The sequence below is a fragment of the Gouania willdenowi genome, unplaced genomic scaffold (genome assembly GCF_900634775.1).
Source record: "Gouania willdenowi unplaced genomic scaffold, fGouWil2.1 scaffold_188_arrow_ctg1, whole genome shotgun sequence".
In the NCBI taxonomy this organism is placed as follows: domain Eukaryota; kingdom Metazoa; phylum Chordata; class Actinopteri; order Blenniiformes; family Gobiesocidae; genus Gouania; species Gouania willdenowi.
This window is the reverse complement of record NW_021144938.1, coordinates 352,736-376,147: the sequence shown is the minus strand read 5'-3', so window position 1 is coordinate 376,147 and position 23,412 is coordinate 352,736. Positions and strand designations below refer to the sequence as shown.

Below are 23,412 nucleotides of genomic sequence, written 5' to 3'. Positions count from 1 at the left end.
AGCGGGACGCGAACCATCACTTCCAAGAGCAGCGTCACAATTCACTGTGCCATCATACCTTCAAAGAGCCGTGATCTACAGATTTAACTGTATAACAATATAAAACAACAATCGAGCCTTAAAAGTGGATTCATTTAAATTATCATCTCCTCCTTTATTATCCACAGGTTTGTATTCAGGGAACTTTACTACAGATCAGTAGATGTTTTAATGCAGATCAACCTCAGTGACTTTCACTTAATGATCTACATCCAAATTTATAAAAAAACTACCGTTTGCACAAAAAAAACGTAAAGCAACACATTAGTAATGATGTGATGTGTGTGTGATGTTACTAATGTGTTTCAGAGAAAAGTGTTAAAGTTCATTAAAGTGTTCAGGTGGGCGGAGCCAGGTAGATAAAACCTGCCAGCGACCAGGTTTAGTTCACGGACAATGTTTCCATGGTAACATACTCAGAAGAACATACCTCGCGTTTAGGACTGGGATACTCAGAGTTTCCCTCATTTGAGCCTGAACATACTCAGAGTTTGAACATAACACGCTTTATGGAATACCCCTCTGGTTGATCAATGCTAATTGACACTTTAAAAAAAATGCATAAACTCTTTTAGTAGACATTTAGTTGACTATAACGACTAAGAACTTGCTGTGAGAAGCAACGTAGCTTTGACTGACTGATTAATAATTATGAGCTTGGTTGGAAAGTTAAGTCCAGCTCCATGTACTACAGGCTCGGTGAAGCTGGATAATTCAGGATATGTTGATCCAGCTTCTTGGAACAGGGCCCGGGTCCTGTTAGCAGTGAACACAGTATGAAGGAGTTCATAAATGACCTTACCATGACTGTCAGTCCGCCTCATGTCTCACACTGTCCTCAGTAAAACACTGGAGACTCTGTCTCCATGTAGAAAAGCTCAGTGCACACACAAGCATGTTCGCGCTAAAACTTTCACAACACTACTTCTTCTTCTTCTAATGGTTTCCGGCAGGCTCTACACTAAAAGAAGCGTAATGCTGCCCTCTTCTGTTCACTTAGATTCACTCCATTTTAGATTCTCAAATAGAGGTGGGAAGATTGGAGAGATCTCACGACTGCCTTATCTATTAAAATCGACTCTGTTCTTGGTACAAATATTGACTTTATTGAAAACACTGTCAGCCCAAGAGTTGAAAGTTCTTTATATAACATTCCCCTTTCAACAGAATAACATCCACAGGCCAATATAACATGGGAAATAGTCTCAAGTTAACCACACTGACATAATCCATCCGGATGTTTGCCTATTCGATTTAAATATGCAGCTAGTCCACAATGCCCCAGTCTTAATCTGGTTATCTTAACTTGTATTGATCGGCAAGTTGCCCACAGGAGTCTAGTGCCCTGCACACAAGATTGACACTTAAAATAATGCCTCCCTCTAGACTCATTCTCCCACTCCCTTTGCCATTGCTGATACACAGTAGCTTTGAAAACACTGACACACTCAGCCTTCCCCAATCGGACCACATATTCAATTTCCGTCTCGAGAAGAGCCTTCTTTGCTAGCCTATCAGCAGCTTCATTCCCCACAATACCTGAATGTGATGGGATCCAGGAAAAAACAATACTAGACCCCATCAACTCTATCCGGTGGAGGCAACACAAAATCTCTACCACAGTATCTATCCTAGCCCCAGAGGGATGGTCAGAAATTGCCTGTAAGGCAGCCATGGAATCCGAATATATATACGACATCTCAGGTTTATTTCGTTCAATCCAATCTAAAGCCCACCTAATGGCTAACAACTCAGTCGTCGTGAACACAGATACATAATCAGATACACGCATACTTTCACAACACTACGGCAAACACCAGAGGCCAAAACACGAGACCGCGCATTCGCCGCCTTATTGGTATACCTTTTTTTTTAAATTTTTTTTTTTAACAAGTGTAGATACAAATAAAAAGGCACGTATTCACATGAATACAGATTATAGACAAGGTTACAAGACATAAAAGACAAAACAAAAAAGAGCTAAGGGGCTAAACAATGTACTTAATCAAATAACAAATTGAGCTATAAGCATTTTCACACTCTGAAACTGCGCATGCGCGACATGGAGGGGTGTCATAGGTATATTTATTTATTTATTTACTTCATTTAAACTAATATAAATGCAATACAACACAATGTAATATATAAATGAACATACAACTACAAAGGAATAGGAAGACAATAAAAGGAACAGACAACATAAAAATAATGAACTATATAATCATAGGGATGGCTTTGGTGCCCGTGTTGATATATTTCTTGAATGTTTTGTAAATGTTTATGGCCTTATGTTTGCAGTGAATTCAATTGTGTAAAAATACTAGGTTACAGTATTTTGTTTTGAAAGTGATATTGATTTGGTTTGTTTTGGCTCCATTTGGCTTTGTGTATGTGGTATTTAGCAAGGAATATTAGGGTTGGTTGTTTTTCTTTTGGACAAAAAACCTATGAGCCTATAGGCCCATTTAAAATACATTTAAAAAATAAATACATGTGTAACCCACCTAAAAGTTACTGTTATTTGATGTGTTAAGTATTCAGCATTTACAAATACATATTTAAGTTTTCAGTAAATCATTAACAAAGTATAAGCTTTCTATGTCAATGTGTAAGCAGACAAATGTGGTGGGGCTATGTCCTTATTTTATTTATATATTTGTGTCAATTTTTAGGATTATTATTTATTTTTTTATGACACTTTACAGCAGTTGACAGACACTTGAGGGCAAAATCCTCTCGGTAGCAGTGTGACTGTGCGTTTACTGTCTTTACCATGTGCACTGTGGAGGGAGGTTGAGTGATGGTCAGCTCTTTTTAAAACTAAGGAAAAAAGGATCAAAACCTGGGATTTTTGGCGTGGTGTCTGAAACTGTGTACTTGTCATGATAGCCTGGACTGTGTGCAAAAACTTGTGAACAGCCTAAGCAGTTTGTGTGCATTGTTCTCTGTGTGAAGTCATTCATTTTCTATGGCAAAGACTAATTTGTTTGTTTTGTCTTTACCCCCGAACCAGGACATCATTTAATGAAAGTGGTGAATCAAGACTTTGAGTTTCAGTTTTCACAAATTTTGTTTAGAACCGGTTACACATGGATTGAGATTCACTACTTTATTATCATAAACACTTCAGTGCACACAGCCAGGACAAAAAAGCTCCTCAAAATGCATTACAGATGCAAAGGCATACAGGGAAGGACTTGGTCCGCAGGAAAAGTTACGAATTAAGGACGCTGGGCTTGAAATCGTATTGTTGCTGGTTTGAATCTCACTCGAGCAAGTCCCTTAACCCCAAACTGCTCCCCAGCCAATAGTATGTGTCTGCAGAGCAGGAGGCACCAGCTACAGGACTGCACTCTTCTTCTACGGCCGCACGTTTACAGCACAAGAAGAAGAAAGCAACTCTGTAGCTGGTGCCTCCGGCTCTGCAGACATACCCTTCTCTGCCCAGGTGCCGCAAAAAATGGCTGCCCACTGCTCCTCATGGATGGGTTAAATGCAGAAGACAAATTTCATATCTGTAATAACATACAATATATTACCAATAATGGTGAAAGCCCAGGTTACTCTTACAAGCTACGCTTTATTGGTGGTGCAGATCTAGGGTTGCCACCCGTCCCTTAAAATACGGATTCATTTGGGTTCAAATGCCGAAAAGCCTAGGCCTCCCCACAGTCGCCCCCCTGAAACCATTGTATATTCACTACTGGCTCTTGACCCTGAAAAGAAACGTCTGATCTCCAACATTTGCAGTCTGAACAGCTCTATCGGTGACAGTTTAGTTTTGGGCCCCAGGGAGTCTTGGGAGAAGGAGCTAGGGACCCCATTATCTGAGGATTATTAGCAACGGGTCTTGAAGTTGGTGCACTCCTCAATCTGCGTGAGGCATGGCTTCTTACAATGTAAAGTTGTACATAGAGTCCATTACACTAACCTGAAACTGTCTCGGATCTACCCCAATGTAACCGACTCTTGTAATAGGTGCAAGCAATCTCCAGCTGACCACTCCCACATGTTTTTTTCTGTCCCAGGCTTGACACATTTTGGTCTGATATTTTTACGTCTCTTAGTGCGGCATATAATACAGTCATTACGCCTGATCCTCTCTTAGCCCTGTTTGGTCGGCAACATAAGTTTCATGTCCCTTGATTAAAAAAAACTGCATTTGATGTTGCTTTGGACCATAATCATATAGTAATCTTTAACTTGAACCCTTAAGTTGCAACAGTAAAATAATTACAGCAGTATAATGATTTTACAGCATGTAGTGATTTTAAGGCAAACAGGTCATTAACATATGACTAACCCACCAACCCAACCAAGCTCCAGTATCCCTTATATTTTAATACAAGTGTACAGGAAATATAAAATAGCCACTTGTCAATGTCAACAACTTAAAACTTAAATACAAATGTGATTAGAATCTGGTAGGCCGACATTTGTTGACATTAAAATGCTGTGAACATTCCTACTAGGGCTGGCCGATATGCACCAAAACTCATATCTCAATACATTTTCTCAAAATGGTGAATCTCAATAATTTTTATTTCATATCAAGTCTGACCAGAAAGACAATTCTTGGTAAAAAAAAAAAAATTGCTGATGCAAAATGCCACACAGGCTCATTTATTAACAAACAGCTGCACAATACAACATCTCCTGTAAGGGACAGTATGTGTGAGTGAGTTCTATAGTGTGGCTTGTTATGGGTTAGGTCAAACAAGTATTTTTATACAAAATACGAGATATATCTGTATATGCGACTTTGTAGTTTTCTATATTGCCAAAATAGAAAACTCAGTACATCTTGAATCTCGATATATCGCCGAGTCCTAATTCCTAAATTATAATACAGCCTAAACAGGGTTCCTACAGGTTTCTTCAAGTCAAATTCAAGTCTTTTTAAGTCCTTTTTAAGACCATTTATATAAAAATTTAATACCTATTTCACGGCATATTTCACAGACCTACCGCCAAAGAAAAACACTTTTTTTGTTTGATCATTTATTTCTCAAACAAATGTGAAAATGTGGACTGCGTAAAGCATTACGGAAGAATTATGTAATATTGCAGCATAATAGTGAGTAGGCCTACTTACGCTACAACACCACAGCACAGACCACAGACAACAAGCCAAACAGAGGTGTGAAAAACCAAAGAAATTTTCAGCAGACCAAAAAAAAAAAAGATTGCTTAACACAGTTAAGTTGTTTTTTTAACATTGCTAACATTAACCAATCTACTTATTCCATGCTGGGAATATGGGGAGTACACTCTTGAGCAATACACAATTAAAATAAACTCAACAATAAATAAGATTACGATCACACAATCAACCCCTAAGTTCTGCACTCTTAGCAGTGATCTCTTTATCAAGGAGAGCCATTTCTGCCAACTTCTCCTTATGGCCTCTCCGCAGGATGTTGGACCTGGTGATCAGGTCAGTCATTTTGCTCCCTGCCTTCGCTTCAGCCTCCTCAGCCAGCCTGTCCGCATCCCTAGCCAGACCCTCAGATACCTCCTGTATGCATCTTCGCTTCACCTTCAACTCCTGAAGACAGTCCTCTGCCTCCTTCCTCTTGAGAGCCTGGTCTTTTGCCTCCTTGTTCTTTCTATTGGTCTCAAGATGGATACGATACCTTGTCCTAGCTCTTGCTACACTTGCCAGTAGCTGTTTACTGAGTGGAACCTGGGTATCGGGTTGAGAAAAGAGAACCAGAGTCAGTGACAAACTCAAGAGACCAACTATGTATGTTGATTCTATCAACTTTTAAGTCAACAACATATTACTAGTCCAGGCAGGGGTCATCTTACCTGGGTAACACCTCCATGTTGTATGATGTAGTCACACACCAGTCTCCGTGTGACCACAGTGTCCTCCTTCAAGTTATCTGACTCAACCTCTTTATTGATGGAGAATCCACGTTCAACCGTAGCTTGGCCGTGGGAGAGGATGAGCAGCTTCTTGCAGAAGGCCCACAGCTCTGGATAAGGCTCCATGGCACTGCACAGGAAGACGTCCAGCCTCTTCTGCATGGGAGGAAAGGAGAGGAAGTCCTCACTCCTGCTCTCCAAGGACAGGAGACTGTCAAACTGCTGCAGTATGACGTCCCCTATGACAAAACAGATGAGAAAAAATAGAGAAAAACATTGATAAATCATTGGGCATTACCAGCAAATCAGATTGAGGATAAATTCTTGTGAAGTCTATAATTTGCCTCTTATTCCTACCTGCAGAAGTATCAGTTAGCTGTTTATCCTGAAGAAACCTCTGAACCAGCCCTTTCATGTGATTCCTGCATCTTTCGGGTTCTCTGTACATTACTGACGGATCCAGGCACACCAACTGCCTAACAGTCAGATACTTGAGGGGGCTCTTGTCCTGCACTTTCCTGATGATGTTACACAGTCCCTGCATGCACTCTCTCTTGAACTCTAGCACCCTGAGCTCTGCACCTTTGATGCTCTACAGAGAAATTAGCCATGAATATAGAACATGTCTTCACTGACCTGGTTCAGCCTAACCATTTGTTAAACGATCTTTTGAAAACATCACACTACCTTAAGGACCGACTCTGCACCTAGACCAATGCTGATGTCTTGTGGGCTGAGCCAGATGGTCTTGTCTGTAACATCCAGTTTGGTCAGCTGCAGGGCAGTGATATCGTGGAGGACTTCTCTCTTTATGAAACGTCTGAGTAGACTCTGTCAACAGACAAACACAGAAATGTCGGGTGTGGCACATTAATCACCAACATCAAATTGTCTGATGATGATGCACAATGTAGCCACTATTTCTAGACATCCTAACCACAAACCCCATGTTGTTAAAATGTATCAACTGAGCCCAATCAGTGGTTATTATAACGTTATGTAAATTATCACCATCATCAACTCGGTGAGATCCTTGGGGAGGAATGGGAGCACAGGATTATCTGTCTGATATTTTTTCAAGAAGGGAGTGAAGGTCCTGGCAAGTGCTGCGTAGAACTGCAATTTGGCCAAGATGAGTGGATCCTTTATGGCTGCTGCAACTGTGTCATAGGATGCTGAGAAAGAGACAGACAGACAGAGAGGCAGGAGAATTTCAACTTAGCCATATTACAAAAACTATGACAAGGCCATACCAACACCAGGATTAGGACCAGAGGTGGAAGTAATTAATTACAAATACTCAGATCACTGTAATTAAGTAGTTTTTTGGGGGTAGTTGTACTTTTATGAGTAGATTTTCAAGTCTGTAGTTTTACTTGTACTTAAGTATTCATTAATCCATGTAATCTACTAAGTTACTTTTAAAATCATAGTTGAGTACTGAGTCCAATTTTAATTCCTATCCAAAGCTTTTATCTGCATTTTTGTAACCAGTAAGGTGATCTGATAGCAAACAAGCCGATGGAAACCGGGTCATGAGGACGGAAAACAAAACCAAACAAAAAATGGACGTTAATGATTGATCTTTCATTGATTCTGAATGAAGAATTTAACCAGTTAAAATGGATTCATGGATATTTAATCAATAGTCGCGGCTCCTCATGTCATTTAGTTTTTTGTCTGCCGGAGACATTTACTGAATAAGGAAACAAAAACTTCAAATGAGGGAAAAATGAGGGAAAAACACTTGTTTTGTATCTTATCAATGATTAATGATGAATAGATTGTTGGTGTTTTAACTTTTGGTAAAGGAAAACACACAATTTCCAGCCCTAGTCTGGAGAAGTGACGGTGACATCAACCGTTAAAAGGAACTAATACTCTGATTAGGGCTGGGCGATATTTTTAGGCCATGTCACGATACACGATATATATCTCGATATTTTGCATTACCCTTGAATTAACACTTTGATGCACAAAATCACACCAGTATGATGATTCTATATGTCTACATTAAAACATTCTTGATCATACTGCATTAATATATGCCAATTTTAAACTTTCATGCAAAAAAGGGGATATCACAACTAAGTCAAAGTTGACATAACTGTATTTATTAAACAGTGAGTGGCTCAAACATAAAATTGTCAACAGAAAGTGCACGTTCTGTGCAAAATTGTCACAGAGACATTTCAAAACAAGACATTAGTGCAGGATGCAACTCACATGGCATTTCAAAACACAAAATTAAAGTGCACTTTTTGTACATAATGCCACTACAATATTTTAAAAAAAAGTGCCCTTTTGTGCATATTGTCATTAAGATGACATTTCAAAACAACACTAAATTTAAGTGCACCTTTTGTGCATAATGCCACTAAGATATTTAAAAAAAAAAAAAAAAAAAAAAAAAAAGTCCGCGAGTTTAACGGTATGGTCATTTTCAACACCGCACACAGACTACAAGCTGCGATATATCGAGTATATTCGATATATCGCCCAGCCCTAACTCTGATTACTTTGGACTTTTACTGGAGTATTTCTCTAACACCAGTACTTTTACTCTGAGAAATATTTTAGCAAAGTAACAGTACTTGTACTAGAGTACAGATTTTCAGTACTCTTTCCACCACTGATTAGGACACAGTCACAGACCTATTCACAGCATTTAAGAAGGGCCTACCTGTCCCAGGGTTGGAGAGTCTCTTTGTTTTCACAGCTTCCATGTACAGGAGAAGTGATGGCCAGACAGCCAAGGCTCTCTCCACAACCGGAAGGTTTTCTACCCAACGATGGGCACAGAAAGACAGGGGGAACACACTGGACTTGGTTATGGTGATGTAATCCTCTCTCCTGGCAGGCACATTGTGAAACAATGTGTGCATTGCTCTCAGCAACTTGTCCAGCTGCCATGCACTGAACCCACACTTGAATGCGTTGTGTAGCGTGTGTAAGCCACAGCTCCCCACACAAATGAGCTGAACACCTGAAGGTTTCATTGGAAACTTGATATTAAAAAAACAAATTCTATGTAGCAATGCTCTGTAGCACGTTTAAATAGTTTATTCAATGTAAAAGTGCACAACAAATAAAATTAATTTTTATAATTACAAATGGGTCATATACATACTCACACACACAGTAATGGCATTATAAACTCCTCACCTCCGTACTGCTCAGATTGATCTTTCTGGAAAATGTCGAAGAGTTTCCAGTTCACACTGGGCCCATCCATTGAAATGGACACCAAGTGTCTGAGGTCCAGTTTGTCCATACATTCCTTAAAAAGGGTTGCATTTGGTTACTCAAGATGAGCAGCACACATTGTTAGAGAGACACACACACACACACACACACACACACACACACACACACACACATACTAGTACTACACATCATTATACTATAAGCACAGTTGTATACTTGGGTCAGTTATATTTTAGATTTTCAAAAGACCAAAAAAATTTACTGAATCAATTCCAACATTTTTAGAGTACATGACACATCTGTTCACTTGTGCATCTGTGCTATGAAAAAGGACTGATTAGGAACCTTACAGACGACCATTTATGTATTCTACTTGTCCCGACATTATTCTTTCCATAAGTTATTAGAATTTTTATAGTGATTGTTTTTTATGTATTTTATATGTTGCTTTGGATAAAAGTGTCTGCCAAGTACATAAACATAAAAAATAAACATTGTTAAGGCAAGTACATAATTGGTCATGTGACATTGCTTTTACAGGACGATGTGTGCCCACAAAATTATATCAATATAGATTGAGAAACATTTAGAATAAAAAAGGTTATGCTTACTTTGAGATGTGACAGCAGGTCTTGTGCAGTGGAATGCCCCATAAACTGGGAGCCCAGGTATCTGGACTGAACCTGTCCCTCGTCCCAGAAGCGAACATGCACATCCAGCTGTTTGTTTTTTGTTGTCTCGTTGAGGCTCTCGTCGAACATAAGAACGAACGGCGATTTGTTTACTTTGGACACCAATTCCTCTTTGATGTGAACCGCTAAACCAAACTTGGCTATGTATGCCGTTTTGTCGGACCCACAAGTAAACGTGGTAGCGATGTCGGAATCAGGGAACATGCTTTTGAAAAGCTCTGAAATACCCTCATTTCCATTGTAGGACTGATGTTTGGCGATGGTGTTAAGAGTCCACAACACCTCTGCTTTCATTGTAGGTGTGAATCCAAAAGTTGTGCGCAGATCCACTCTACCGTTAGCGGTCGTAACTGGAGGGGCTGTGCTAGCGCAAGCAGCTGGTTGGTTAACGCTATCTTCTGCTTCAGGCGCGTTAACAGTTAGCTGGCTAACGTTAGCAGGTTGAAACACTCCGTCAATGGAAAGTGTTTTCTCCTTAGCTTTGATAGAGTTGATGTGCTTACCTGACTTGGCATGAGACTCCAAAGCCTTCACACCCATGTTACCAAGCTGAATCTTTTTTTTGCATACTGTACAAAAAGCCTCAAATACGTTGTTGTCCACCGGTTTTAACCAGTGACAAAATGCTTGTTTATCTTGCCACGCTTCATTAAATTTACATTTCCCCATAACCTCAGCATGAAGTGGGTCTACATGCGATGTGCGTCCCAGTCGACGTTGACGAGAGGACGTAGAGAGAGAAGTTTAGGTCAGTCTGTCGCAAAGTGAAGTGTTCGGGTCCGGGCGGCGTTGCGTTCTCAATTATTGGTTCCGCCACTGTTTATTTAGGCTATTACGTTATTTAATCAAAATAATAGTGGTTGACAAATGGAAACTTTAGAGAGGTAAATGTGATACCTGTAGTTACTGCACAAATTTCAAGACCCAGATATCAAAATTCCAGACTTTTTCAAGTCTTTTTAAGGTATTATTTCCCAATTCATAAATTCAATGCTTTTAAGACTTTTTAAGACCCCGCGGGAACCCTGCTAAATTAAAACATAAATGGGTATATGAAGCACATGTGTTTATCTATTATACTTACAGTTCATATACAAGTCAACACATTGCATATTTGCTGTTAATTACATGTTGCTTGTATTTAAGTTAGACATTTACATTTGCAGAGCTGCCAAGCCTCATGCTTTGAGCGTGACAGTCACGCAATTTGACGCATTCTCACGCCACACTTGACATTTCTCACGCTTATATTTCCCCATTCCCCATTTTTTTATAATAAACTTTGATCCTCGTGGCATGCCGTAGCTCGAGTAATTCTGATTGACTGACCGAGATAGCTAATCCATGTCTCCTTGTGCCTAAATCTAACCAACCATGGCATGCATCACACAATAATCAACCAATCAGAAGCAATGTAAGGCGGGTCTTGACGAGCCCTCTCTCGACACAGAGCGTACCGACTCGTCGGCATGCTTTCAGAAAGAGTTTCTAGAAGTCAGACGCCGTTTGAGATGGAATGTAACTACCCAATTTTGTTCACTGCTTTGTATATTGCTGTGCGTTTGTGTGTGTTATAGTGTTAGTTTATTCATCTAAAAAAACGGACCCCCCTCCCCCCCAGTGCACGAACACACAGTCAGCTGTGTTAGCGACTGTCTGTCAGAAGCTCAGTGCAGATGTCTGTCTGTCCTCAGTTCTGAGTGTTAAACACTGAGAGATGTTTGAGGAAACACTGCATATGTTTCTCTTCTATAACTCTCTGTTGCTCCTCAGCAGAGATCTGCTGCTGTAGCTAACAGGGCTGTTTACACATTCTTAAAGAGACAGTGTCCTGAATGTGATTTACTTTAAAAACGACTTTCAGCAACTCAGAGCTGCCCTGAATGAAGCAACACTACATAATTTAATCACATTTCAGCCTTAATGAAGGAAAAAGTCAAAAGTGACACAAAATGTTATTGTGCTGCTAATGATTAATAAAAGGGTCTTTGTGGCTCCACTGACTTTGACCCATTATTGTTTTTCATGTAAAACTATTGAAAAAAATAAATGGTTTATGTTGCCTATTTCCATTTTGAAGAAAAATATAGAGATATGAATATTGGTCCATATCACCCAGGCCTAATGCAACCAAAGCAGTAACGTTTTATTTTGTAAAGGATATGATTGTCTGAACTGTGTGAAATGAGGCGTTCAAATACTGTTTAAATTAGGATTTTATTAATATGAGTGTTACCTCAATAACAAATAGAAATCACTAGACAGATATGCTGCCTTGTTATGTAGCAAGTGTTGCTAATGCTACACTACTTAAGTTAAACAAAGTAAAAAGACTGTGTGTGACTATAAGAACATGTCAGCCCTTTTGTTTGATGTTAGTTGTACTTGGAACCAGTTTGATAAATTGCCTACATACAATTTAAAAAAATATTTGAAAATTACCTTGTCTTAAATGATCTTTTATTCTTTTTTTCATTAGGGGCAATGATTTTAAGTAAGTGTTTGTGCTAGACATTAACTTATATTATTTAAAACTCTTATTCAGCTACTATCAGTGTTATGAACACTGGTAGTAGCTGAATTGCACTTGTAGGTTATGTCAGCATAAATACATAGTAAATGAACAAATGCCTTGTCTAATCTAATGTTCATTTGAATCTGTTCTTATGATTAGTTTTGTATGTAATAGTGTTTTTTCTATGGACCTTGAATCTGCTGCTAAGACATTCATTCAATCAAAAATCACTTGATTTTTAAATGGTTTTTTTTTTTTTTTTTTTTTTTTTTTTACATGATTTGCTTTTTAATGACCTCCTTTCTGTTGCAGACACAGAGAGCTGAAGGGGTATTCCATAAAGCGGGTTTGTTTCAAACTCTGAGTATGTTCAGGCTCAAATAAGGGGAAACTCTGAGTATCCCATTCCAAAAAGCGAGGTATGTACTTCTCTGAGTATGTTACTGGTAACGCCCTAGTGGGGTAATTACAGGGTAAAAGTCATCTAATAGTGTATCACACAAGAATGGAGCAGAAGAATTTGGTAAGGTACGACTGCTGGAGAAATTCACAGCTTAACACTACAGAAATGTAAGTAAAAGACCACAGACCAGAGGATAAGTTTTAAATAGCCGGCTTGTATTAGGAAAAAAAAAAAAAAAAAGAATAAGGACATACAACAATGACAACATAAAACATAAAATAGCAAACTCACAATTTTGGTGTGAATCCTTTTGTTAAACCCTTTATTTTCTTCTGCGTTTATTCAGTTTCAGAATCTATTTTTAGTTGTACTGGTTGCAAACCTTTTAGTTAATTTTCTATTCAAGTTAGTTTTATTCAAGTGGTTCAAGGTACCATAAGCTAACTAGTTTGAATCACATTTGGGTACCTTTAAGTTGGACAGTTTGTTGACAACAAACACCATTGTAAAATACCCTTTTACAATCATTAGAAAATAAAAATACAAAAAAATACAAATAAAAAGAATTCAGTAAAAGGCTGAATCAAATCTGTAGTTCACAGAAAAAAAGTCTCTTCTCCCTTCACTCTGACTTAGCAGTTCAGTTCAGTCTTTATATCCTCTGCAGTGTTGCAGAAGTATGGTGAATCCTACCAGTTCAGATGAAAACCATGCACCAATCAACAGAGGGGGCGTAGCACTTGAGGCAGATGGCACAGCTCAGAAGGTCCACGTGGTTCGAAGGCTGGTTCGAGAGCGGCTCGCCATCTTGTTTCAACACGTCGTCTTCAAAGTTCACTTTAGCTGGAAATTTTTCAACCCACACTAAATGGCCTATCATACACAACATAAAATGGGTATGAATACATAAAATAAAAACACTGGGTAGCTCTAAAACAACGATAATGTGCATTTCTGTCCGTAAATGTTGCTTTTTGAAAGCAGCACCGCCATCACGTAATGGCGGACACGAGCAGAAAGACGGAACAGCGAACAGAGTTTGTGCCTTCATTTAGCTTTTAAATGCAATTTACAACCTTCACATTTTACCAAAAACAACATAAATACGCTACCATAGCTTTACATTTACATGAAATAAAAAGAAAAATACATTTCTCTCATTCACCAAGTCCTGTTTATCACGGTACCAATCTCCGCACTGGAACAGGTTGGAAAGCAAAAATACTTATCCAACAACTTTTAGACTAGTTTTCTGCTCTCCTTTCTTCCTTCCCTGCAGCAGCACCGCCTGTATGTGTTCTCACTGCTCTCTATTCTGCAGAAGCTCCGTGTATGTTTCTGCCTGGTCTCCTTTTGTCCTATTTCTTTGCAGCAGCTCCGTGCATGTCTCCCTCGCTTTGCAGGTACATTTCCGGGAAACAATCCGGTTGGCTGATGGTAATCACATGGGTCACGCAGCTGTGTGCTTAATAGGAAGATACACTTTTTTTATTATTAAAGTAGATTGAACAAACAACCCACAAATTCACAGTTTTAAACTTTTAACAAATTCTTATAAATGAAATATGAAAAAACGTTTTAAAACATTTTCATATTTACCTATTTATAACTCTTTTCACATTTATTTATTTCTTTTTTATTACTGTTTATAAACATGCTTTCACTTTGATAAACACTGTTAACCTGGGTTACACCGTCCCCTCTTAACTCTATGGAAGTCCTTTGCATAATGCATAGTTAGTTCAGACTACTCTCACTTCATGTAGTTCAATAGAATCTATGACAGCTTCACTCAGGCTTTGAAAAAGAGACTGAATTATAGTAACAAGAGGATTACCCAACTGTGGGTAGGTTAACTGTTTGGGTGTCTTTCTTTCTCTCAGAGATCTTCTGACATTTTGCTCTGTCAGGATCATTTGTATCATTTCTATTGTCAATATTTATGATTACTTCATCTTTTGTTGTTTCCTTTGCATTTACTCCTTTCATTTCAGGTTCAGGCAAGTTTTCCATTTCACTTTCAGTTTTGTCTCCATAATCTGTTAAGTTTCCACTATCTGTGTTTTTGTCATTTTCAGGTGTTTTGTCATAATCAGGTAGGTTGTCAGGTTCAGGTTCAGGTTCATTCACAGCCTCTGGAGCATTTTCAGGAATTTCCTCAATATTTGGAACTGAGTTATCAGATGCATTTTGCTCAACAGTAGGACTTTGGCCATATTTGGGAGGATGGACTACTATGTATTCCTCAACTGTCCTTGAGATTTCCTTGAGAGGACTTGGGGGGGAAATGCAGTGGGTAGCTATCACTTTCCTCAGAGTCGTATTCAAACTCATGTTCAGAATCATGTGCAGGATGTTGGCGTGTGCTAGGCCTGCGGGGTTTTTCTTTTACTACAGGTGAAGGCTCAGGCAAAGTTGGCAAGAAACCACAGGGCAACAAGAGGTCTGAAGAGTACGAGTGGGACCAATTTTTTTGTTCAGGCTTAACTGTATACACAGGTAAGTTGTCCTTTTGACTTATGACAACATGAACAGTGGACTCCCACTTGTCAGCCAATTTGTTTTTAACTCTGAGCCTGACATTTTTCACAAGCACACGATCGCCAACATCGAGAGCAGATTCAGTAACATGTTTGTCATATCTCACTTTGTTTCTTTCAGCAGCTTTTGCGGCACTTTTGGTAGCCAACTTATAACTTTCTTGGAGGTGAGTTTTCAGTGCTTTAACATACTGCGAGCGGGATTGTTGCTCACGCTGGTTTAAAAGGACATTGAAAGCAAGGTCAATGGGTAGTCTAGGCTGCCTACCAAACATTAACTCGTACGGCGTATACCCTGTGCTATCATGTTTGGTACAGTTATACGCGTGTATAAGCGGTTTGACGTAGTCGTACCAATGCGTTTTATCCTCATCCCTAAGAGTACCAAGCATGTTTAAAAGTGTCCTATTAAATCTTTCAACAGGGTTTCCCCTGGGATGATAAGGGGAAGCTCGGACCTTCTGAATCCCTGCAAGGTCGCAAAGCTCTTTTATAGTTTTTGATTCAAAGTCTGCGCCTTGATCACTATGAATCTTTTCAGGAAATCCGTAGTGAATAATGAAGTTTTCCCACAAAGCTTTTGCTACCGTTTTAGCCTTTTGGTTTGGAGTGGGAGTGGCAATTGTAGGGGTGGGCGATATGACGATATAAAACCGTCTTACGATCTCCAAAGCTGACGATCTGTATTTTTTGAGAGATCGTAGGATCGTGATATAAGCATATATTTGTGAAAGCCGAAGGCGCTGCTCTTTTCCGTCCTCTCCCTCTCCCCCTCCCCCTCCACTCTGGCAGTGGTGACATGTGACCTTTAACCAATCAGAGTGATCGGTGCACGTAATCCCCTCCTCTGTGTTTCATTCATCAACAAGCACAGAGCATGGCGGACGCAGCGGAGAGCGGAGATTATGTCCCGAAAAGAAACTCCACGTCCATAATTTGGAACTGGTTTGGCTTCGCCCCACACGACAAAGAGCAAAATAATATAATATGCAAAGTGTGCACGGAGACGGTAAAGGCAACAGACGGCAATACCACGAACTTGTTTAACCATTTGAAGCGAAAACATAATAAACAGTATAGTGAAAGTCGAGCTGCACAAGCAGCTAAATCACCCCCCGCAGCGGCCGCTTCAAAACCACAGCAAAAGATATCAGATGCCTTCGCTAAACTTACACCTTATGATAGAGGCAGTCAACGCTGGAACACTATTACAGATGCTGTGGCTTTTCATATAGTAAAGGATATGTGTCCGCTACAAACGGTGGAAGGAGTGGGCTTTAAGAAGATGGTAGAAGTTTTGGATAAGCGCTACGAGTTGCCTAGTCGCAAATATATCTCCAACACCGTCATCCCACGCATGTATACAGACTAGGGATGTAACGATTAATCGTAAGGCAGTTAAAAATCGATTCATAGGTACCACGGTTCACATCGATGCTCTGAAAATTGAATCGCAGTACTTTTTTAACCAGCAGAGGGCGCAATATATTAATCCTTCCAGAAGCGGACGTGACGGGCGGAATCTGCTACTATTTTCTTTCTGGCCGCCATTTACTGTTAAACATGCTCATAAATAATTCTTTACTCCTTTAGCACCAAAAGTATATCTGTAATATTACGTGAATATCTGTAAAAGTCATGTCTTTCTATTAACTCTGTCTGCTAGCATAGCTTCTCTTCTTCACTGGTGGAATAACTGCATGCCAACCGACTACTGGGTTACCAGCGCCCTCTGCTGGTCTAAACAAATATCTGACGTAAATACAGTAAAATGACTTTTTTTTTTTTTTTTTTTTAAAGTCCAATCGTTAAGGCACAAATACATTTTCAGTTGCACTTTTAAAAAGAAAAAGAACTATTATGCAGTTTTGAATTGTTTATTATAGAACCAGAATTTAAATTAATAGGCTTCTTCATTTGTATTATTCCTTTATTTATTTCATTCAAGATTTATTTTTAGTTAAATTGCATCATTTTGAATAGTTTATCAAGGGATTCTTTTGACAATGAAAAATAAAAGGAAAATAGTACAGTATTTTCCCCAAAAAAATAAAGGAATATTTTTCAGTCATTTGTCAACATTCCCATATTGTAAAATAAATCGTGAGAAAATCGTATCGTGAACCCAGAATCGGGAATCGAATCGTATCGGGAGTTGAGTGAATCGTTACATCCCTAATACAGACTGTCGAAGTAAAGTTGCTCAAAAAATACTAAATGTGCAGTTCTATGCCACAACAAGTGATCTATGGTCCAGCAGAACATCTGAACCATATTTGAGCTTAACAGTTCATTACATCGACAACTGGGTGCTGCGCAACGCGACTCTGCAAACTACGTATTTCCCAGAGGATCACACTGGTGAACTAATAGCTGCAGGATTAAGAGAGGCTCTGGAGTCGTGGGACATGGATGAAAAAAAAAATGACGTGCATGACGACAGACAGCGGGGCTAATATGGTGAAAGCTTTGGATCTCAACAAGTGGACAAGACTACAGTGCTTTGGTCACAGATTGCACCTGGCAGTTGGTAAGTACATTAAATGACATAACAGTGATGTTGCTGTGTTTACTCATGTCTGCAATATTTTTTAACGTCTAGGTGACGTGCTGTAATGAAATAAATAAAACATATTCCGGTAGTGGCTGTGTGACAATGAAAAGTACTTTGAATGCTCAGACTCATGGTGATGAGAATGTTTTGTTTGTTAAAATCAGCACTTTTATTGATAATTTATTTTTGTACATCAGACACCATTTTGTTTTCAATTAAATTTTAGTACTTTATTTTGGTGCTGTTTTGTGTTGCTACGAAAGTGCAATATAACCTGTCACTGTGACAGTTGTGCAATAAACTTTTCAGATTTGGAATTGTATTTATTTAATTCCAGATACATTTTGAACATACATGAATATATCGGCTGATTATAGCCATATCATAACACCATTGAGAGAGTTTAACACTACAATTTAAGAAATAGAAGAATATAAGAAATAGAAAGAAATATTTTTTTTATTGGGAATGGGGACCCATTGAATTTCCCAGGGACCCACTCAAAACACCACCGGTGCGTCCCGGGGACTCTCTACATTGAAAACCTATCAACATCACTGTCAGTATAATATAATTTAATTCAAATAAATGCATTGAATTTATTAAATTTACATTTCTTTTTAAAATTATTTTTCAGAAAAAAGTACCAAAGATCCACGGATTGAACGTGTGACTTCTACATGCAAGAAAGTGGTCAGTACTTTTTCATTTAGTTGGAAAAAGAAAAGGGAGCTCATGGCAGCTCAGGATCACCACAATCTTCCTAAGCTAAAATTAATCACTGAAACGCCAACGAGATGGGGGTCTAAACTGGCCATGATTGAGAGAGTTTTTGAACAGGAAAAGGCCATGTCTGAGGTCCTAAAGGCGGACAAAAAAACCAAACATCTAGCTCCTTCATGGCAAGACATGGATGTGATGGACACGTTGAAGAAGGCCCTGGGACCACTCAGAGACTTCACAGATGCTCTCTCTGGTGAGGACTATGTAAGTGTGTCCTATGTCAAGCCAGTACTGCACATGTTTAAACACAGTCTACTAAAGGGAGAAGATGATGACACAGAGTTGACAAAAAAAATAAAGTCAACAGTTAATGACTACCTCACTGACAAATACAAGGATCCCACCACTGATGCCCTGTTAGACATGGCGTCACTTGTAGATCCCAGGTTGAAAACACAGTACATTGATGCTGCTAAAAAAGAACACATTGAAGAGAGAGCAGTCACTGAGCTTGATTCCCTGCTGTCCCCACAACCAGCATGTTCTTACTCCACTCCTCAGAGCGCCCCAGAAACAAATCCTGCAAAGAAAGCAAAGCGGTCCTTGGGCAGCTTCTTAAAAGATGCAGCTGGTACAGCTCCCTCAACCTCTGTGAAACGGGAAGATCCTACGATGAAGGAGCTCATTCAAAGGGAACTCCATTCCTACTTGGCCTTACCAAATGTGGACAGTGAGGTGAATCCTCTGGACTGGTGGAAGGTACATGAGGTGAACTTCCCATGAGTGAGCAAACTTGCACTGAAGTATCTATGCATCCCTGCCACAAGCACCCCATCTGAACGAGTGTTCAGTACAGGGGCTAACATTGTCACTTGTCAAAGAGCAGCCCTTAAACCAGATAAAGTTGACAAACTGATCTTTTTGGCCAAAAATCTGTGATTTAGCACGAGTAAACTATAGTTGCACTTTAACTATTGCACTGTGTTGTTCAGAAAATTTGTTCAGTTATCTTTTAATGTTATTGCACTGGCAATATAAAAGCTTTGTTTGTATATCCTTTTTTTCATTGTTATGACTTGCACTTTCTTTTAACCAAAAGTTCATTTGTGCACTAAAATTATTTTGCCTCATTGGATGAGCCATTATGCGATTGTTGTCATTGCAAGTTGCACTAATTTACACTTGAAAGTATTACTTGAAAACTTGACAGTAAAAAACTAGACTGTGAATTTTGTTAGTTTACATATAATCTTATAGTTGATGTGAGTTTGTTTGTGTGTTCATAAGTTGTACAACATTGAAATAAATTGAAAAAAAAATGTTTTTGCTTGTTTCAACAAAAATTAGCATGTTAATTAAAAGTGTGCTTTATTAAAAAAAAAAAAAAAAACGTGATAAAATCGAAATCGTGAGTTTGAATTTGAAAAATCGTGATATTAATTTTTTTCCAAATCGCCCAGCCCTAGGCAATTGCATACTTCGTAAAGAAGTCTGTAATTACCAAGACATCTTTAGTATTGCTACGGTCAGGTTCAATGCTCAGAAAGTCAATGCATAGCAATTCTAGGGGTCTGGTGACTTGAATGTTTACAAGGGGCGCTGCCTTCTCTGGCAGTGTTTTTCTGCAAACACCTTTGACAGGTCTTGATTTTCTGTTCGATATCAAATGCCATTTTTGGCCAGAAAAACCTAGTTCTTGCAAGGTCGAGAGTCCGTTCTGTTCCGAGATGACCCATGTCATCGTGAAGAGTTTTTAACACCATTTCTCTGAGACTTTCAGGAAGAACGAGTTGACATTGAGTGTCTTCACCAACTTTTCTTTTTCTATAAAGAATCCCATTCTGAAACTCAAGTCTGTTTAGTTCACGCAGAAGGATGGACAGTTGTGGAATTTCTTTGCGGACTGTAGGAGGAGAAGTTTCACCTGTTTCAAGTTGGTGTATTATTACATTTATGGCTGGGTCATTTCTTTGACTTTGTTTGAGTTCTTCCTCAGAAAAACATTTTATCATATTTACCTATTTAATAACTCTTTTCACATTTATCTATTTCTTTTTTATTACTGTTGTTTATAACATGCTTTCACTTTGATAAACACTGTTAACCTGGGTTACATTACCATGGCAACATTGTCCGTGAACTAAACCTGGTCGCTGGCAGGTTTTATCAAAGAAACCCTGGGTTTCTACCTGGCTCCGCCCACCTGAACACCGTTTCTTAACACTTTAATGAACCTTAACACTTTTCTCTGAAACACATTAGTAACATCACACACCACAGACGTGTTCACATAATTACTAATGTTGTGTTGCTTTACGACTTTTTTTTTGTGCAAATGGTAGTTTTCTTTCTAACATTGTAGATGTAGATCATTAAGTGAAAGTCACTGAGAGGTTGATCTGCATTAAAACATTTACTGACATCAGTAAAGTTCTCTGGATAAAGTTCATCAGTAAAGTTCTCTGGATAAAAACCTGTGGATAATATAAAGGAGGAGATGATCATTTAAATAAATCAACTTTTAAGGCTCGATTGTTTTATATTGTTATACAGTTAAGTCTGTAGAGCATACATCTTTAAAGGTATGATGATGTATGCTCTACAGACTTAATTTTTTTTAACTTGTTATTATTTTCATTTAATTCTTTTTTTGTTTTCCTCTCTTCTCTAAATTTTATTTGTATGTACCGTGTGTGAGTGTGTGCGCATGTACACACGCACTAAATCTGACGTAATAACCAGTACGTAATTGCGTGTAATGTGTGTGTCAAGGGCTATGTATATAGGTGTTCCTAGGGGGACCGATTGGAGTGTGACACGGACCGGAGCTAGAGCCGGCTGCAGTAATATGTATGCTGAGAGGCACGAGGATAAATAAAGAGCAACTGAGAAATAACAACGTCCATTCTGTATGCTTTAAGACTGAGTAAAGGGAACAGAATGAAACAATGTGTACATTATTGGAACGCAATGACGTACTGGTTATGACGTCAGACTTAGTGCGTGTAGTTCACAGTACACGGTGTCGAAACGCAGAGTGAAAGTTCTCTCTGACACTACAACTTCTCTCCAAAGCCTGAGCATTTAAAAAGAAAGATAAACAATGGTAAGACAGGATTTCATTGTCTTCATCTGCTTTATATTCATAATTGAACAAATGATTAGATTTTGCAATAAACAAATTAGCATATGACCAACTGATGTCATGATTAAGTGGTGCCAGGATCCTGATATATTGTTTTCTCTCTGCAGTGTGAGTGTATTTCTATTCATGTGGGCCAAGCTGGAGTCCAGATTGGTAATTCCTGCTGGGAACTTTTCTGTCTGAAGCATGCGATTCAGCCAAACGGACAGGTGCTTTCTAACCAGGAATCTGGAGGCGGAGACGACTCCTTTAATACCTTCTTCAGCGAAACTGGGACAGGGAAACGTGTCCCCAGAGTGCTTTATGTAGACCTGGAGCCTACTGTCATCGGTTTGTAATCATATCATTACTCATTATTATATGATTATATAAGAACTATGACTGATGGATTTGATGGTACACACGCGCATGGAGTAAGCTCGTTCTGAAGGGGCTCCGCATCAGCCTTTGCCTTTTTGCCTTATAACTCCTGCAGGATCGACCTGTAAACTTCCCTTTTGCTGGCAATAGCTGCCTTCCGACTTAAGTACGGCCGGCAGGAGACTCAAGGCACAAAAACTACGTGACAAAACGGAGAAGCCGGGCGAAGAGCGCTTTAGCCCGTTGCCTACGAAGGCTACTGATAACATGCTAGCCGAGGAGCTAACAGGAAGCGACTCTGAATCTAACCCGCAGCCAGAAGCTAATCTCACACTGGCCGACCTGATGTCGGCGATTACTAACTTTTGTTTATCTGCGGATACAAAGTTCACTGACCTTTCTTCCCAAATCACAACGATGCCAACGACTATGGCAACGGTCACCGGGAAGTTAGGTGAGATGGAGGCGTCACTGAATGATCACGGTGATAGGATCGAGGCACTGGAGACGCTCTGCCGGTCGCTTCGAGAGAGGCAAGATTTTCAACACAAAAAAATGGATGATATCGAGTCTCGCTCACGTCGGCAGAACATCAGAGTGCTTGGAATCGCAGAAGGGACTGAGATGGGGAAACCACTGAACTTCTTCTCGAAACTTATCCCCAACCTTCTGGGAAACGACAACTTCGAGGGAAATATACTTCTGGACAGGGCGCATCGAGCCTGGGGTCCCAAACCAGTAGACGAGAACAGGCCACGCCCATTTGTTGTGCGGCTGCACAACATTCAAACCCGCAAGCTCATTGTGAGACTTGCGGCTCAGAAGGGGCCCCTGCAATACAACGGCTCAAAAGTCCTGATCTTCCCAGATTTGTCTGCAGGTGAGCTCGTTCGCCGCAGGGAGTACGACGCGGTGCGTAAACGCTGCAGGGAGGCCAACCTGCGTTACGGCTTTGTGCACCCGACGAGGTTCCGAGTGACATTGAATGGGGACACGCACACTTTTGACAAGCCAAACATGGTGATGAGGTTTCTGGACCAAAAGCTGCGTGCTGGCAACTGAGCTGAAGTCTTCGTCCTGCTCACTATGATACTGAATTCTACATATAGCTTATAGTTTTGGAATGCATATTATTTTTAATTATAGGAATAGCTAAATTACTCTGTTAGTTAATCATTTATCTATCTATTTGTGTGTATGTATGTATATATGCATTTGTCGGTGTATATACTGTATGAATATTGCACAAATAGTTAGCCTAACTCTGATTATGCTGATGCGGAGCGGTAGGAGGTGCTGTATAGAAGGAAGCTAATACGATGCTCTTAGTTTTAGGTGGGTTAGAGTTGAGCTCTAATTGGGG

The 23,412-nt window shown here is 39.5% G+C and overlaps 2 protein-coding genes across 2 annotated transcripts in view; both read right to left on the bottom strand.

Annotated features, from left to right (window-relative positions):
- The window catches only part of LOC114458807 (DNA repair and recombination protein RAD54-like), a 32,526-nt gene extending 29,712 nt beyond the window's left edge, over nt 1-2,814 (bottom strand). Inside the window, exon 1 of the mRNA XM_028441191.1 lies at nt 2,743-2,814. Within this exon, the coding sequence (XP_028296992.1) occupies nt 2,743-2,814 (72 nt within the window). The remainder of the gene's footprint in view (nt 1-2,742) is intronic.
- Nucleotides 2,815-5,265: 2,451 nt separating this feature from the next.
- LOC114458806 (uncharacterized) lies at nt 5,266-10,349 on the bottom strand. Its single transcript, XM_028441189.1, has 8 exons — nt 9,729-10,349; nt 9,076-9,190; nt 8,594-8,896; nt 6,922-7,085; nt 6,598-6,741; nt 6,268-6,502; nt 5,851-6,149; nt 5,266-5,725 (listed from the first exon to the last, which is right to left on the bottom strand). The coding sequence occupies exons 1-8, from the start codon at nt 10,347-10,349 to the stop codon at nt 5,369-5,371; spliced, it is 2,238 nt and encodes a 745-aa protein (XP_028296990.1). The 3' UTR covers nt 5,266-5,368.
- Between the last annotated feature and the right edge of the window lie 13,063 nt (nt 10,350-23,412).